General features: G+C 38.8%; 1 protein-coding gene across 12 annotated transcripts in view; it reads right to left on the bottom strand.

The window, feature by feature from the left end:
* The window catches only part of si:ch211-285f17.1 (sickle tail protein), a 114,537-nt gene that overhangs the window by 81,274 nt on the left and 15,160 nt on the right, over positions 1-18,103 (bottom strand). For 2 of the 12 annotated variants that reach the window (XM_055229911.1, XM_055229912.1), the window contains exon 1: positions 10,800-11,468. The exons of 2 other annotated variants lie outside the window; for them this stretch is intronic. In XM_055229911.1, coding sequence (XP_055085886.1) covers positions 10,800-11,091 — 292 coding nt within the window. In that variant the 5' untranslated portion in view covers positions 11,092-11,468. Of the gene's footprint in view, positions 1-10,799; positions 11,474-18,103 lie in introns of those variants that run through there. 8 more of the 12 variants (XM_055229914.1, XM_055229915.1, XM_055229928.1 and 5 more) reach the window with 6 other exon arrangements.

Here is an 18,103-nt window from a genome sequence, read left to right as displayed (position 1 = left end):
CATTTGGTGAAATTGACAGTCGCTCACTCACATTAGGCTTGAGTGTTATAATTCGGAGCAGGAGGGTCACAGTAGTCTTAATGGCAGAAGAGCAGACATAATGTGAACTGTGAGTGGCCCCGGTCCTGTAGAGTACATGCAATTATAGCACCATGTCAGCCCCAGTACCTGCCACCGCTGAATTTAAGAGATTCAATTATTTTTGGTTAACCCGGCACTTGGACAACCGCTACTGACCAACGCTGTGGCTTTTTATATGAATTAGAGGGAATATACTCGCTTCATCTTTGCTGCTGAGGCATAATAAAATACAATAGTCTGTCTAGTTTATTCTCAATGTATTAAGGATTCAATTAAGTCCACCCAAAGCACTTACCCAGGTCAAGACAAGGTAAACAGGTTACTTTTGGGGTTAATAAAGATTTAAAGAATACATATTGTGCTTGTGTCTGCTATATAGTTATAATCTATGACACCTGTGGATCATTATGTTATATTTAGCACATTTTAAATCAAACTATTCAACGGGGGTTGATCTACAAAATGGCGTTTTGAAAATAAGCGACTAAAGGTTGCGTAAACATGCACGAATCACTTCAAAAAAAATGAAAAAATCTATTTTCCATAATATGTCTGATTTTAATTTGATATCAGCTTAAAGGTAAACTATGTAACTTTTCTGTCTGTCATCTGCTGATTTTCATAGATGTTAGTGCATTGCCTGGAATGTTTCAAAGTAAGGCAATCAACTTTTTGCATTCATTTAATTACAATAAATTGCTAAATAATACATTGAAAAACATGTGTGGTCACCTCTTCCCTCTCTCTTCACCTCATCAGCAGAACCTTCAGCCTCCTCAGCCTCTCCATCTCCACCTGGTCAAAGGTTGTGAAAATTTCGAATGCTGGCATAACCTAATCATAGGTCATAAGTTCTCACCTGCCAGTTGAGCTGACTTAAGTGCCTCTTTGTAGAAACCATGGAACGTGAGATAGGCATCATAACTTTCCTTGTTAATTCAAAAACACTAATCACAAAAGTACACACCCCGCAGCACAAAATGAACAACAATGATAACTGTGTAGATAAACTGAAGTATTTTGTTTGAGCAATCCATCTATGTTCAAAACCTCAACAACTACACCTGTGTTTCCTCATTCCTCTACAGGCCAGTGCATGACAAGTCTTAAAAATGTTGGTACATTTAAACTCGTATCAACTTAGTGCCAAAATTAACCTAACTAAGCCGACCCTGGCTGGCTATAGTCCATCCATAACATCTAAAAGTGTCAGTAAGTTTCAGTGTTCCAAGAGTAGCACAATAAAGCTAATACATCAGTGAGATTTAAGGTCACCTTGTTCTGTTTGGCCCCATATCACATGGTGTACATCGTCAATAATCTTTATGAGGGGCTGTCTGGACCAAAACACAGGGGGATGACACCTGAGCAGTCTCCACTTGTTTATGCATTTGGATGTAGAGCAGGTTTAAATAGACCTCTGACTGTGTGAATCAGTTTTACTTATGCTTCCTCTTTAGGGCCAGATCCCAGAAGGTCCCATAAAATATACTGCATACAAAGTGGCCATTTAAACAGCCTAGCATAATAAATATGCAACTGGCGGTAATTTAAGCATCTAATTCTAATGTTATGTTAAAGGTGCACAATGTAACTTTTCTGGTGAAGGGTCTGCCACCTTCTTGTCTCCATGGAGATGTTGTTGCTTTGCCTGAATATGCTACAGGCGGGGTCGCCTGTATGTATGTATGTATGTATGTATGTATGTATGTATATATATATGTATATATATATGTATATATATATATATATATATATATATATATATATATATATATATATATATATATACACATACATAAACACCAGTATTAAGCCGGTGGTTTTAATGTTCAGTCTCATTGATTTACTTAACTGTGAGAACAACAGTGCCGGATTAGGGTCAGGAGGTCATGAACTCTAACACATGATTACACAGCTACAGAGGGCTTAGTCAAATGAAAACACTCAAGAATGTGTCAACTGAGGAATAACAGACAGAAAACACAGTACTGTTTAGACCTAAACCTTGAGCTAATATGGTCTGCAATGATCCCTGATAAAGATATAACAAAATAACATGGGCCATTTGTGCTATCAGCATCTACATCACATGCTTCAGACGTCAGGAGGGCAGCACTCATGCCCTGCAGTCAGATCATATGGTGGTACATATAGGCTTTTATTGTGGTACTGTAAAATGCAGCAAAATGCCCCTAGGATGACATTACTGATATTACTTTTATACTAATGGTACTTGTCAATATCAGAAATCCAGAAATTTATACTGACTTTCGGATGGAGTAAACCTTGTCATTTCTTCCCACATACCCTTTAACTATGCTGTTAAAAATGAACTATTACTTAAACACACGTTTTAGTAATAATATGCCTGACTCATCTGCGTTGGATTAAAAAACTACTTTCCATGCCTGAAAAGTCTTTTATAGAGCTGTCACACAAAAAGAAATTAGACTAGCAGTTTAAACCATCACTTGGGATTACAATTAGTATAATCCCTATTTGGGGCTTTAGTGTCAAAGAAATACATGATTAAGTCTTTATCCCCACAGTGTTCTCCACGAGGCTCTGGTAAGATAGACAACTTCTGTTAGCAGTGTACATAGCTGCATAATTAGCATGGAGCATGTACATGTGACCTTTCTCACTCAGTGGAGACGCCACCCCACTCACATATTTTGTTGGAGCATGTTTTATAGACGTCTCTTTTTATATATTTTTTTAATTTTATTCATATTAGAACTACATGAAGAGAGTATTTAGTGCTATCTGGAAAACTTTAGACCTAATTATGTTAGCCTTTGGGATTTGCTAGCTGTGGTCATGATTCATCGTGCAGCCTCATTGTTATTCAGTATTAGAGTTAAACATTACCAGCTCTGGAGTGTACTATTCGCAAATCGTCATGATGTGATTTGACTGCTGTGGTCTGCAGAGACACTAGTTTGTATGTGAGCTGCGCTGACAGGGCAGACAGACAGATATCCAAACACAGATCCATACACCGGCACAGCACATGTGCCTGAGGGCCAGAGGCAGGAGAGGGGAGGTGGAGACATATTGATTTGTGTGTGGACTCATTGGAGAGGAAACCCTGAGGGAGACCTGACATCCGCTTACCCAACCAACACACAGACACCCACCACCACCCCCCGTCTGCTAAATGAACTGCATTTAGGCTCTGGGCGGGAAAGGCAACACTAATCAGGAAGCACGGGTCTACTACGGAGGTGTTAGAGGTGAAGGAATTTCATTAAGTAGCAAGAAGCCTATCTCGCAAGTCAAGTTATGTGCACTCAAACCAAATTAAACTTAGAGTAGGTTAAAGGTGCTCTGTGTAACTTTTCTGGTGAAGGGTTGTTCACCTGCATATCTCCATAAAGATGTTATTGGTTTGCATGTAATCTTCCACTGTATGACATTAACATATGTGTTTTGCATTTGTTCAATAAGATGGTATTTTTTTGTTAACATAAACTCTACTATGACTGATCTCACATACTCCACATAGCTAACCCGTCATTCACTCTAGTGGCACCACTTGCTTGTTTCTATGGAGACAGATAAATACTGTGGAACATATGGGTAATGGTTGTGGTTTCTCCACCCAAAAACATACATAATGCACCTCTACGATATACTTTGTGCCATCCTTCGATACTTCTAGGGCAACCTGACAGGTGCTGCTAGATTAGGTCAATAGTGCCAAGCTGGACGGTTAGCCTCCAACTAAGGTAGTCCTGACCAGGCCTAGCAACAAGATCACAGAGATGGGTCCCAGAGCACTGCACTGCGGTGCTCACTGCTCCTGAGGAGTTGCTCCAGGGCACTGAAAGATGGGTCAAATGCATAGGACAAATTTCCCTAAGGGGACAATTAAAAGTGTACCTTAAATTTAAGATTAGCCTGTGTTTACATGTTTTAGGTTTATGTGAGAGGCTATAACTGAAGAAAATCAACTGAAGCGTGAGGAGAAGATGTAAACTTGGGAATCAAACCTGGAACCTGGTTTCAATGTTTGCATTTTAGAACATTCCCTGTCATTATCAATACATCTTATCAATGGATGGCATGAGAGAGATTATCATTTGTCTTTTAGTCTTAATCTGACATTAAAAAATGTTCAAACTAATCTTCCTTTTATAAATCAACCATGAGGAAAAGTGCCGCAAGCTACACCCCAGTAACAAAAACACCAAACTGAATAGGACGGATTTGTTATTCACAGTCCCAACATCCAAAGCTTTCTTCTTGCTCAGTGGCCCAATTCTTGTCTGTTGCTATTTGAGGGATGAGTCACTTTTAAAACACAAAAATCCCCCGGTCCTCAAACGTGTCATTGGTTCACCTGCACTTCTAACTGAGTCACCGAATTCTTCACCTGGTGCTTATTCACGCGACAAAGCACAAAGCTGAGTTGTCGCACACAGCTCAAGGCTATAACCAACTTTTGTGTAACGTTCAAAAGAAACACTTATTCCAAAGATTAGACACACAATATGAAAAACCTTGACGTTAAAAAACTCAAAAAAGTAACAGGAACTCAGTACAAACTGTGACTGCGTTGGACGAGTGTGTACTTGATATTTGTAATGGCATTCCTTTGTGTAGATGCAACAATTATGTAAGTTTTTATTGCAATTGTGTAAGAATATCTTATGAATTAAAACAGGAGCGGATACAGCCTGAGGTAACACTTTTATGGTTACAGACTTTGGAAACACTAAGCCTGAATCATCTTAATAAACTATTTGTTCATTATGAATTAAGTCTTTCTTTAAGCTGTGTTAAGGCTAACAAAGGCACAGTTAAGTAGTACCCAAACTTGATGACAAATTAAAACAGTATGTAGATTGACTCTCAGTGAATAAATTACTTCTAGATTTTTATTATATTGAATAAATTATGAGGTCAGAATTATCTATTTATATAAAGCTGCCCTATTGTATAAGATGGTTAGGTAAATGCTTTACTATTAAAGTGAGACTAAACAGTTCTTCCATGAGTTCTGATATTTGTTCTTGAGGTTTGAAGAGGAAATTCGCTGGCGTTAAGGTAAACTCCATTCTCAACCACATTTCAGATAGATCTGCTAAACTGGGAAGTACCTGGACGACTGAAGAATAGAGTACGAGGGAGGAGGGGCGGGGCCTGGACATATGAGGAACACTGTGATTGGTCCCCTGCAGCTAGGTGATTATAATCAGAAACACATGGCTGTAATCAAGGAAGTCATGCGTGATGTCACATAGTATTTGAAATCGCAGTAGTCAGGACACACTAGTTTGCACAAAAACAGCCAAAAAAGGACTAGGAAATCGACAAGTAGTTACGTGAAAAAAAAAAAGTTGATTTAGTGTTTAGTTCCACTTTAAATCTTATTGTTGTTTGGCAGATTTCTACAGATTCCCTTTCTTTCACAACACCAGCCATTACTGTGACAAGACACATCAGTAACACTTAAAGCTCTAACTGTTGTAACGTCAATATCTGAAATCCACAAAATCCAACATTTATATTAACCTCTTGTGGCTGGAGTTTGTAAATCTTCTCATTTCTTGCCACAGTGCAGTTTAACTATGCTGTTTAATAAAAAATGAACTATTATTAAACACACGCTTTAATAATAATATGCCTGATTGATCTGGGTTGGATTAAAAAGCTAGTTTCTATTCATGCTAGAAGTGTCTTTGATAGGGCTGTCAGACAAAAAGAAATGAGACTAGCAGTTTAAACCATCACTAGGGACTGCAATTAGTATAATCTCTACTTTGAGTTTTAGTGTCAAAGAAATACACGATTAAGTCTTTATCCCCCAAGTCTTCTTTACACAGCCCCGGCAGCAAGACAGACAACTTCTGTTAACGGTGTACAATTTGCATGTAGGGGCTTGTAGCTATGCCTCTTGCGGTGATTCATATTATCAGAAATTGTATGTTTTCTCGCAGCATACTTTCAGTCCTACTTGAGTAATATTTTTTATTGAAGTAACAGTACTTTTACCTGATTACAAATGTAGGTTACTCTTTCCACTGTCAGCAAGTCTGGCTTTGTGTTAACAATGTAAAATGATTTGAACATTTGGGTTTTTTGCACCGCTCCTTCAGATATGTAGTTTTTTCAAATTTTTGAGTCTATCCTTTGAAATATCAGATTTTGTGCATTAATTCATGTTTACTCCTTCAAATTATAAATCAGATGATCGGTCCAGACAGTTACTCCTTAACTTGCTCTTACTTGAGTCATTTCTTGGATCACTCATTTGTAGTTCCACTTGTGTAATCTTACTTAGATATAGAGATTTTTTTTTTTTTTTTTTTTTATTTATTTTTTTTTTAGATACAGAACATTTGATTATTTTCCCCAAATTGTGTAATTTAAATTTAGTACAAAATCCCCCAAGCTCTTTTTACCACAAACACTGTGCAGTCACATTTTGTACAGCGATCTCTGCGTGTTAAAATGATTACATAAACCTTTGTGTGTATATTTTTAGGCAACAGATTGATCAAAACAAAATATGCTGGAGATTTAAGGCTGATAGCCGACACGCTAAAAAGTCTAAATATTGGCCTGATATATCAGCCAAATGATATATCAGTCTGTCTCTATTTAGAAGTAACGCTGCTCTTACAGTTTTTGGCTACTCTAATTCTACCAAGATCTACATATGATTACTATATTTTAAAAGTCAATAAAAAATCTCGGGACAACGCAGGAATGTCTTAATAACTTCTGACGAACAAGTTGGAACTATAGTGTCGAAATGACAATGCAGGCAAGAAGCTACAGAGCAGCGCAATGGCCTAGAGATACTGTGGAGAACATTGTGTAGCTCATTTGTACTGACACACACATCACTCACTTACCAAATGGTTAGGTCATCCAAAACACCAAAGCAGAATTGATCTACAGAGTATCTGGTGAACAGAAAGATGCATGGTAGTCTGGATCAAAGGCCGCTTAGGTTATGTGAGCTGAGCGGGACAAAGGCATAAAAGCTGGGTTAGATAGCAAGGATTGAGGTCATAGTAGTGTTAAGTAATTCCAGACCAAATCTTTTATGCACTAGTGTAATGAAGACTTGTGCGTCACTTTATTAAGTTAGAAAGAGACTCTTAATGAAATTGTTGGGTATCTGATTTTGTTTCATGTAATACAATAAAATTTGTCTTGTACTGCCCCCAGTACAATTATATTGTAAAAGTAGCCCTTAGGGTCAAAATGAGACAGCTGTGTACTATCTGTATCAAAGTATAAAGTATTTTCATTGTTCGTGAATCACAAAGTAAGAATAGTGCACTGTTAGCATGCTAGATTAAAACAAAACTTGGCTCTGGCCTCTGATAGTTTATTATTCAAGAAATTATTTATTGCAGTGAATCATTTGGATGTTACGAATACGTTGAGAAAGTGAAGTATAAGTTGGGCCAATAGAATCAGTTTAAAATGAACTAGTCCTCTTAAAACCAAATAATTTCCAGCTTTAGGGGACAAGTGGCAGCCTATATAAATACACAAAAATGCATGAAGCTTCACCCAATTACCTTGAAGTATTTGACTGAACAACAAACTATGGGACTGAAACACTGAAGCACTGAAGCATAAACAACTTGACCATCGTGTACAATGTTTTTTAATCAAGAAAGAATAAACTTCACAATGGCTGTCAAATCTATTTTGGATACCTTGGGACACAAATATGTCATATTTATGAAAATGTTATGTGTGTGTGTGTGTATATATATATATATATATATATATATATATATATATATATATATATATATATATATATATATTCCTTTCTTTAGAATGGAGTTTTAAATGTAGTTTTTACTTCATTTGATGTTGAGTCCTGTTTGAGATTTTAGTTTGAGAAGTGAAAGTTTGTGGATGGCTTTGCTATTGCAACTCTGACGTCAGGATGTATTTTGAGCATGAATTTGGTGAAAGCAGAATTTCACACAAGAATTTCCAGCAGCCCTTTTCTTGTCAAACTTGACCTAAGGTAGAAGGTTGCAGCATTGCAGCACAGTTTTGATACCGTCTTATGGCAAAGCTACAGTTGAACCTGTAATGCATCCTCCCTGGACAGAAAAATGTCAAATGGATTTCCCTCACCCTGGAAGCTGCCACTTGATGACTGAAATTGGACCCTGTGGCATGTAGCGCTGAGCTGTGCAGGCTTCACACACTGAAAATGTCACCTGTCATCTGTGCTTATTGTCTGCTCCTCTGCTCTGTCTGACCCTGTAGTGCGGGTGCTTTAGATACCACCCTGCCCCGCGAACAGCATTAGCTGGGACACAGAGAGCAGGGCAAATAGGAACACCCACCAGTCTGCTAGTTAAAAGGGACAGGGAGCATGACAAGGCATCTAGAGCCACTTCTGCAACAATAGTGTTCCTGGAAAAACTGTCAGTTACTTTGCAAAGGAGTTTAAGAAATGTACAGAGTGTGCTAGGATAGTCCAGAGTCTGCTCATTTTTATTTAAATGTGTTACAAATGCAATAACTTACCAATCACAAGGTGGATTTGCATGATCATAAAGCGAACACAGTTCTGGTAGATTTTAATTGTTTGTAACAATAAAGCCCAGCTAATAAACTATTTTCCTCAAACTGCGGCACTAGTGCAACTCTGGATTCTTCTGCTGCAGCTGTAGCCCTAATTTCATTTTAGCTAGCATTTATTTTAGACAGTTCTGCATATGAGAGATCCATGTCTATTTACTTCTTGTTCAAAACTGGCTGTAGATGTGATTTTTTAACCCTACATTTATGATCTGGATTCTAAATAGAGCAGTGGGCAGAGACGTAGGTGAAAACAGAAATTTTTCAGAGCACTCAAGCATCAAATGCAGGACAAAACAATATTATTCAAACATGCAGGAATCAATCAAAAGTAAACTAAACGTATACGAGCATCATTATAACAGGATTAAAGCTCATAAAAGTAGATTTTAAATATGCCCTCTTCATGTCTCCAACTGACCAATGTGTCCTAAAGCATGAAATGGAAGAAATACAGTGAGCACAGCCATGTCCTCAGTGCTATCTGTGGGATTTCTCTGCAGTAACACGTCCATAGCAAGACTTTTACACAGCTCTGAGTGTCCCTAAAGACAAAAGGATAACTGACAGTGGCCACAGAGGACCTACCCAAAGTGCAGACGCAAGACACACTTGAATTATTCCTTTTGATAGCCCTGTGCGTTTGTGTTTTAGTGTGTCGGGGCATCTCCCAACAACGAAGTCAAGCACTGTCAAAACATGACAAGGCAAAAGAGAAGAACAGAAAGACAGAGACAAAGAGATAGAGAGGGTGGTAGAGTGTTTGGGCGTAAGAAAAACAAAGGACCATAAAGGAGGATGAGAATACATGCAAAAATATTATAGAGTCACTTCCTATGCCCTCAAAAAGAAAGGACTTCCTGTTTCTCATAAAAAGTCCTGGGAGCAATATGAAAACATCTACTAATGTCTCTGAACTGACCCTAACCCGGAAAAAAGGAAGCAGATCGAAAAGAAAAAAAGTAATTATTTTGATACAAAGGACACTGGAAGTTGTAGAGACGAGAACATCTGGTTTGCAGTAGGAGCCTGCCCTCTCATAACCCCTAACCTGTCTTTACTGGAAGGAGGGAGCTACACACACAGACACTGCCCCAGACCTGTTGATTTCCCAGCATGCAACACTCGCATTCCTGACCTCCTTCTGTCACTCTTTCACTTAACTCACCCCCTGCTACGGACAGCACTTACAAACTCGCCTTGAAAGTGAATCAAGTACTAGAATGTTTTATTACGAAAGTCTATCGTAGCCCAGCTGCTATAGGGGTATGTCTACAATATTTCATACAATCTTTTTGGAGTTTCCTTCTTCAGCATCGGGGAAGTGTCACTTGAATGTTGGCACCCTACTGAGTTTGGAATTTGGTGACAAGGGGGGTCTTTTTTTCACCTCTCGTTTCCAAATATCTTATTCAGGTTGCCCTCGACCACAATGCAGCCTGTGGGATGTTCTAAATTTTTAGCACAACCTACTTAGAAAGATTTGATGAATTATTCAAATAAATACCTGGGTTGCTGCAACAACTTGTCAATTGATGCTTGGCAAACAAATCTAAGCTTCTAACAAACCAAGAGAAGTATTGCAAGTTGTTAAGTATACATTGGGTTGCACAACACTAAATCCAAAGCTAACACGAAACTGCCAAAGATTTATGTTGACAGATGTAGATGGATTTCAGTAAACATGAGATGCGGAGAGTTGATGACATTTTTAGTGATTGGGTTGGTCGCTATCAGAAAATATCAAATGTAACAAACTACTTTTTATTCTCTGTTTAGAAATACATGTAAATCTCTTCCTTCAAAAGCTTACTCTTGAATGTGATAAGAGATGATTCAAAGTATGAAACTCGACCAGAGGAACAATGGTATGCAACATGTAAACAACTTCTAAAGCTCTTACAAATGCTCTTTCTGGAAAGTTACAAAACAACATCTCAGTCAGCACCATAGGCAATGTTTAACCACTCACAAAGGTCAAAAATAAAATGAACTTTTTACTATTTTGAATGAAAAGCATATTCCATTGATACGTGTAAAATGAAAAAAGCGTAACTGGCAAAGCTACATAATGCAAGATGCTGAACTGTGAAAACTAGTTTGACATTCTGAAAAAAAAAAAAAAAAAGTCTTTCACTTACTGTGGGCTGTGCCTCCATGCTGACTGGACACTTTGGGAGGACTGATTTTGCTCTTTGGAAGTGTCATGTCCTCTCTCCTCTCTTCTTGACTGGACGCTTGGATTTCATTCTCACTTTGCCCCTTGTCCATCGGTGCGGCAACGGTCAGTGACTTTTGCCTGTTCACAGTCCCATCGCTACCTGCCCTCATCAGCTTCTCCCCCACCCGTGATCTACTTGCCGTTGCAGGGCATTCCTTCCGCGGGGACGGCAGCTTGGAGGGGGGTCTGGTCAGCCTGGAAGCTTTAGACATCCCTGATCACGCACGCTAAAGCCCCCTCTGTCAGCCAGCACCTGTCTCCCAAGGGTGCTCCAGCCTGTTTGACGTGGGTGCTCTTTCAGCTAACAGCGTGTTGCGACTAGCGCAGGTTGACTGGAAGACTTGGGAAGTAGAAGGAGGGAGGGTTCTTTTTGGGAAGTCAAAGGGGTTAATAGTACCTTCAAAAGGTGCTCCTCTGCTCTGGTTCAGCCTCTTGAGCTCATCCTCCAAAGCAAATAGTAGGTGTGTTTTGAGAAGTAGGACAGACTTGTGGAGTGACAAGACTTAAAAACTTCCCCAGTCAGCAAATTCCTTATTAGAATCCAATACTGTAACTCCAATTCTCAGAACCATTTGGATGTACGCTGTCTCAATCATCTTGTCAACTTCTATGATCAAATAATTCCATCTCGTTGGCAGAATCGCGTACACTCTCTTTTTCGGGTCGCTGTTCCGTGCTTGATGCTCAGCGGGTAACCAGGAGAGCAGAGAGGAAAAGATTTACAGCCTGTGAGGTAAAATGGAAAAAGAGGAAAAAAAACGAAAGTGCCGGGTAGGCTTTATAGCAAGAGAAAGCTTGTCTTCTTCAGGTGCAGATGTGCAAAGCGTTCCAGATGTGCGCGCTCCTCTCCCTCACGTCATCAGTAAAACCTCCAGTACAATCGCTGGCTTCAACTCCCTGGTCTATATATATGTTTTTTCCCTTGCTTTGCTCTCCGGCCACTACTTCCATGCTTGCCGCAGTTCACATGTGGAGATGTTCAGGCGACTACACGCAGAGAAAGCACGCACACACCAAAGCTAGAGTGTGTGGTGGAATTTACAGAGAATTAAAGAGCAGAGAGGAGGGAGCGCTCGTGTAGGGATGTGCTGTGCCAAACCCGTGAGCTGTGGATTGGAAGAGACAGGCTTAAAACAAGTGATCACTCTAGTTTGCTTTTGACAGTTTCGCCTCCAGAACAGATCTACTTTTGTTCTTTGAAACACACTTGGAATGGTTTTCTGACATGTGCAGAAAAAAAATGACAAGGAGAGCAATTACTGTAGCACAAGACTGAGCCAAATGCAATGTGTAGTCACTTACAATAAGAGATTTACATCGTTGTTTAGGTTTAATTTAGTGAAGAGGTTTTTTGTTTTTTTTTAAAGTGCACCATGTAACTTTTGTGACGGATGGTCTGCTACTTAGAATATGGCACAGTGGCATTAATCATATATATCCACACAGAAACATGCAGGTGATGCCACTAAGCCAGGTAACAGGTCATATCGGTGGAGAGGCGACCCCTCTCCCAGTGAGACCGCACATTTTTTAAGGCAATTTTGGTAACAAATACACCTGTTATTGACCAAAAGAAAAGTAAGCTAAATGCCGTATGTGGTACATTCTAAGCAAAGCAATAAAATCTCCATGGAAACAAACAGGTGGCAGAGGCAGACACACCAGGGAACTTACATATATGAAACATTTAACATTGCTTCTGTGCTGAATAACATATTTTATAATCAAGGCAAATTCTTTATTGTGGGATACATGAAAGTTTTAGTATACCATCTTAACTTTTTATGCAAATTTGAATACTGTCATGACTAGTCCTTGAGATCCCGATGATATAGGAGAATCCGATACACTACAGTCAATACTAATCCTACTTCTAATTCTTTAAGTGCTTGTCAATGACTTAAAACCCCCCTTGAACTTATAGTGAAACACTGACGTTGAAATTACATTCTCATTGTACATTCACATTGACACTAACACGGCCAACCCACTACTCTATGTGATAAACTGGTTTGGATTGATTCACTTTGCAGACAGGTCATTGACACGCTGGCCCATATCGAGTGAGCCGCCTCACGTGCACGACATGATGGGCATACAGACATGTGACCAAAGAGAATGCCAAAGCGTGCTCACTGATTTCACACCAGAAAATGGATTACAGCAAAAGCAAAGGATCAACAGAGTCTGGGCGATGAGTTATAAAAGCACAACAACTCACCAGGGTTAGACGCTGGCATGGGATATGTCTGCACAAAATAGATATAAAGAGTTGTAAGAAGTTATTCACGGCTATCGCATTAGGAATTGTTCAAATAGATACAAAATATAAATAAGTTACCCCTTCCCAATGCCAAAACATGCTTTATAAACTACCAAACCCTTATAACATAACATGACAACATTCCCAACTGTGTATAAAATTTTAATCATACCTCAACATTCCATAAATCAGATTGACCTAAATATTTTTGCAATGAAATGTTCACTGACAAAATCTGGCAAGGGAATAGAAACCACATAGATTGCATGATGTCGAAAATATTTGGATTTTTATATTATGATATTAGCATCAGATTAAATGTTGTGAGATTACGGTTTGGCATCATGGCTTTGATCGCCTTTTGCTGTGTTTACCAGATAGTGCAAGTGGCAGATTACGTCAAGTCTAAATAGGGACTGACCACGAGAGAGAAAAAAATGCTCGGAGGGATTCAGCACGTATAATTCGATGGTTTTAGTCTATGTATGCATGTGTGTATTGGAAGTAAATGAAAGCCTTGTGGAATACATGCCTCCCAGCCTGCCGCAAACCCAACTGTACAGGACAAACAGAAACAACAAGCTTCAAAGTAGTGAAATAACATAGCATTTAGGGGACGGATATAATTTGTGTTTCCTAATTAAGCTGTGATGCATCATAACGAAGATATGTATCGAATAACGAGCCCCTTGTCAGCAGAGGAACGAAGCATGGAATTCATTTGCACTTCAAAACTTGCCGTATGAAACAATACACCACAATGTCAAAGTAGAGATGTTAGCTAGGGTAAGAGAAACGGGCGTAATGGATAGTATAAACTTGATTTTAGGAGTGGGCATTTTGGCAAGGGTGGTTATGGAAATCTGGCCCTATAGTGATGTATAGGAGTGTTCATGGTAAAGTGGAGGAGGGACTGATTATATGGAGTAAAGAAGGCATGCGGCCAGGGTTGTCTGAGTGCCTCTCTGGTATTTCACTAATTAAGTGACGTTTTGGTCTCAGGGTTGTTGCTACACTAGGGGCACAGGTTATAAACAACTCACTTAGAATTCATTATGTTGAAGCTGAGGGTGGTTAAGAGTAGAGCTGGGGAAGGCTTGTTGTTTTGAATTAGAATGTAATGCAATGCTGCTATGCTATCAGAAATGTTTTTAAAAATGTATTAAGAAACGTGTTACCAATAATTGTTTATTTTTTGAAAGATTATATTTCCTGAACATTTGACAGTTCTCTATTATTCAGTTGACGTGAGAGTTACAAAAATTGGTTTAATTGTGTATGTGCTATTAAATTAAAGGTGCACTATGTGACTTTTCTAGTGTCTGGGTTTACCAACTGCCTGTCTCCATGGAGATGTTTGGGCTGTTATGACAAAACAGACTGGAAGAATATAATGTATTCATACAGATACCAAAAACTATTGTGTTCACAGAGTGAGCTAAAAACAGTAAGCCAGGAGCTCGGCAGTTCAGGTTTTCCTCTCACTCCTTAATTTGTGCAAGACAGTTTACCCAAATTAACCAATACAGCAAAAGTATGTCACAGGATCTGGGGTCAAATGCCACGTTACCATAACTCTGTTCTATGTATGTGGCCCATATTAGTGAAAATAGATGTGCAGTATTGGTTTCAACTGTACTCAATTACTACCCTGTACACGGCAACCCTTAGACAAATACTGCCTTGTTTTATCCACTGACTCATGGTCATCGCACAAAGGCCAAGTTGGCGCAGGACTGAGGGGATGTGGGACGTCCTGTGGGGGAGGGGTGCACTGTGTACCTCTCTGCTCAGGATTAAGAAGAGTTTGTTTTTCTGTGCCCCAGGGCTTGGTTGTTTCATTACATACCACTGAAGACAGCACGCCTTCTAGCTATAGAATGACTCACACTGACTATAGCTTTGACTCAGTATCTGACTCTGAATCATGTTCATGTATACAACAAGAATGTAAAGAAAAAGTACTAGCTGGAGGTGCTTTGAAATTACTTTAAAGCATGAATATAAGTGAAAAAATAAGAAAAGAAGTAAGATAAGACAACAGCGGAATAACAACATACTGAAGATGAAAATTCAAAATCAGTGCCTGAAAAATGTGTATGTCTAACTGAATATAAACTTAAATAAACCTATGTTTTTATTATTTTATTACTGATTTTTTCTTTCCTGGAGGCTTTATCAGAGAGGTGAAACTTGAAATTGCAGTGTGTAGTTTACTCCATCACTCCAGTGGCAGGTTATCTTACTCTGACATATTACTGCAGGAAAGACCAGTCTCTTTAATCCACTCAAACATGATTCCAAACAGAACCTTAGAAAGTGGATTAGTGAACTAGGCTACAGTAAAACGCAGCCTAACCATTTCTCAGACCAACAAACGATCAATATTTCATCTGAGAGTTTTTAGGAGCCTCATGAAAAGAACGTCTGACTTTTTTTTTTAATCTTACTCAGTTCCGAACGGAGTCGACAAACTGTGCTTCCTTTCTACCATGTATATTTGTTGTGTCAAATTTTAATGTAGATTTAAAGTAGATAATGAGCTTGGTCAAAAGAAAAGTTTATAAAAAGTGAGATGGAATTATACAATGTGCACTTTGTAATTCATTCAGAGACATTGTTGGATGAGAACCTTGTGGAAACAACTGCAATGACTATTCTAGAGGGTTTTTTCTCTGTCAACATCAGAGTGACAGACGGGACTAACTGGAGCAATGCATTACATAGCTTTAATGCATCACTTTAATGCAACACTTTTACCATATAGCTAATTGGTAAATCTGACAACCTGTTTTCTGCCTGTTCGCTCTATCGGGGGCATTAGTTATCTCTGCTTGGGTATCATATCGTCAAAAGTCTCAATAATATCATGAGCTGTTACAGTACATCAAATATCCTTATCTTAAATGCATTGATAGACCATGATCTTTTTGCTCCATTTGAGAGAAGACGACATCATCACACCTATGGCTTGTCAATGTATTTAAAAGGAGAAAGCAGCAAATATACACTTACTCACCAAAATATTCCATCCTTCCAAAAATAGCACCATAAAAACCATTGTAATAATATCGTACTGTGAGATTTGGATATCGTTACATCACTGTGCTACATATACACCTACATGAAGCTAGTCCCACCACTCTTAAGTCCTAACTTCAGCTTTACCGAAAGAAAAACTGAAAAACGCACTTCACCCAGTTAGTATTTGAATTCTCACTTGCGTGGTATAAATTCTAAATATTGTTAATCCCTCATACAAAGCCTTTAACTACATATAAACAATAAATGAGCCCTAACCCTATGACCCAAATAATTGTGATAATCATTTAATCCATAATCAAGCAGCCCTAATACAAACTGTGTCTTACCCCCTACCCCTCTGCTTAAACACTAGTGAGTCTCTGCTGGTTAAATTGCAGTCTGGCCTAAATGGGCATGTCCTGTTGTGCTCTTATCCTCCTGTCTCTGTGCCAGTCTTTGAGCAGGTCAGGAGCACTGTGTCTCTGTCATTATCATTACACTTCTCCAAAACAAACACTAAACGCTGTCAGCAGTGTCATTAAAGAAGGGTGTCAGGATGTGTTACACTGTGGCCATCAAAAACAGACAGACACAAGTGTTTTGGAGACCTGACCTATAAGGCAAAATCAATATTTTTGAGATTTTAACCATGTTATAGTTGTTTCCCCTCACCATTTACACTCTCAAAGTTGTATTTGGAGTCATTCGTACATATTTGAGCAACCTAGAATCGCTTCTTTTCAAGACGCCATATTGCTGATCAACTCCCTGTTTTCACCATCCCCAGTATACACCCACTTCTCTGTACTAACTTTGTTCTATTTTATTTTCTTAATCGGTGATATGCGTAGGATTCAGCAGCGTCCCATAGTCATTTTGGTACACATGAAAAATCTGCTGCTCGCTAGTGTGATCTACAGCAATCCATCAGAGGTGTTGTGAGGTTTGTTGTGATGACGTTTACAGTGGCTCCCAATGGGCACCAGTTTTCTAACGCAAAAGTCAGCTGACTTATTTCTTTTATTAAGTACATTTAAAATGCGCAAATTATAACATAATTATCCATGGGTGTCACAAATCACAACTATATAGAAGATAAAAGCATATGTCTTCTTTAAGATTGGAAAACTATATTCACAAACTTGTCAAAACTCATCTAATCAATTCAGGGCTTCAAATTTGTGATCCCAAATTTCCAGAGGTGTTTTACATATTCAACCCACTGGTTATTGAAATGTGTCCCAATTTTAAGAGATCAAGTACCTACTGCTGTCTGTCAATTTACATAACAGTGGAGTATTACTAACAATAACAGGTCAGAATGATCATCCTCCTCACAGATGTTGTTGCATCATTTAAAAGCTAAAAAAGACTTTTAAGATATCGCTTTTAAGTTTAAACAAGGTATTTTTTTTCTTTCCTAAACTTCCGATATCTTAAAAGCCGGTTTCAAAGGTCAGAGCAGAGTTTGGCCGCGACAATAATGCTAACAACAACTAGCATGCTAACAGTGCACCTCCTGGTTTGATGAAGATAAACATATTTTAAAATGAAATGCAGACAGCACACAGCGGTCTTGTTTTGATCCTAAGAGCAATATATCAGTCCAAGGGAAAAACAAATTCTACTTTAGGCTCCATGAAGAAATGGGTACAGCAACTTTAATTTGTTACCAGGGCAGCTTCTCCAAAGGTAATCAAACACATTTCTCTTATGCCAGTCAGCTTACCATGAAAAACAAGAGTATACATTCAACACAGCACCTTCTGTTTGCAGTCGCTCTGCTCCTCTGGCCTGTCTCTGGGGCCCCCCTGTGGCCTTATGAATCAGTGAGTGCATTCAAAACAACCATTCAAATTCCAGCTTGTGCTCCAGTGCATTGAGCTTACATTCTTTATCTTACCTTGTAGCATTTCAGAGACTTAAATAGGCCATAG

Source organism: Periophthalmus magnuspinnatus, chromosome 20 (assembly GCF_009829125.3).
Source record: "Periophthalmus magnuspinnatus isolate fPerMag1 chromosome 20, fPerMag1.2.pri, whole genome shotgun sequence".
Lineage (NCBI taxonomy): Eukaryota > Metazoa > Chordata > Actinopteri > Gobiiformes > Gobiidae > Periophthalmus > Periophthalmus magnuspinnatus.
The sequence above is the reverse complement of the archived record's forward strand: the minus strand, read 5'-3'. Positions and strand labels throughout refer to the sequence as shown.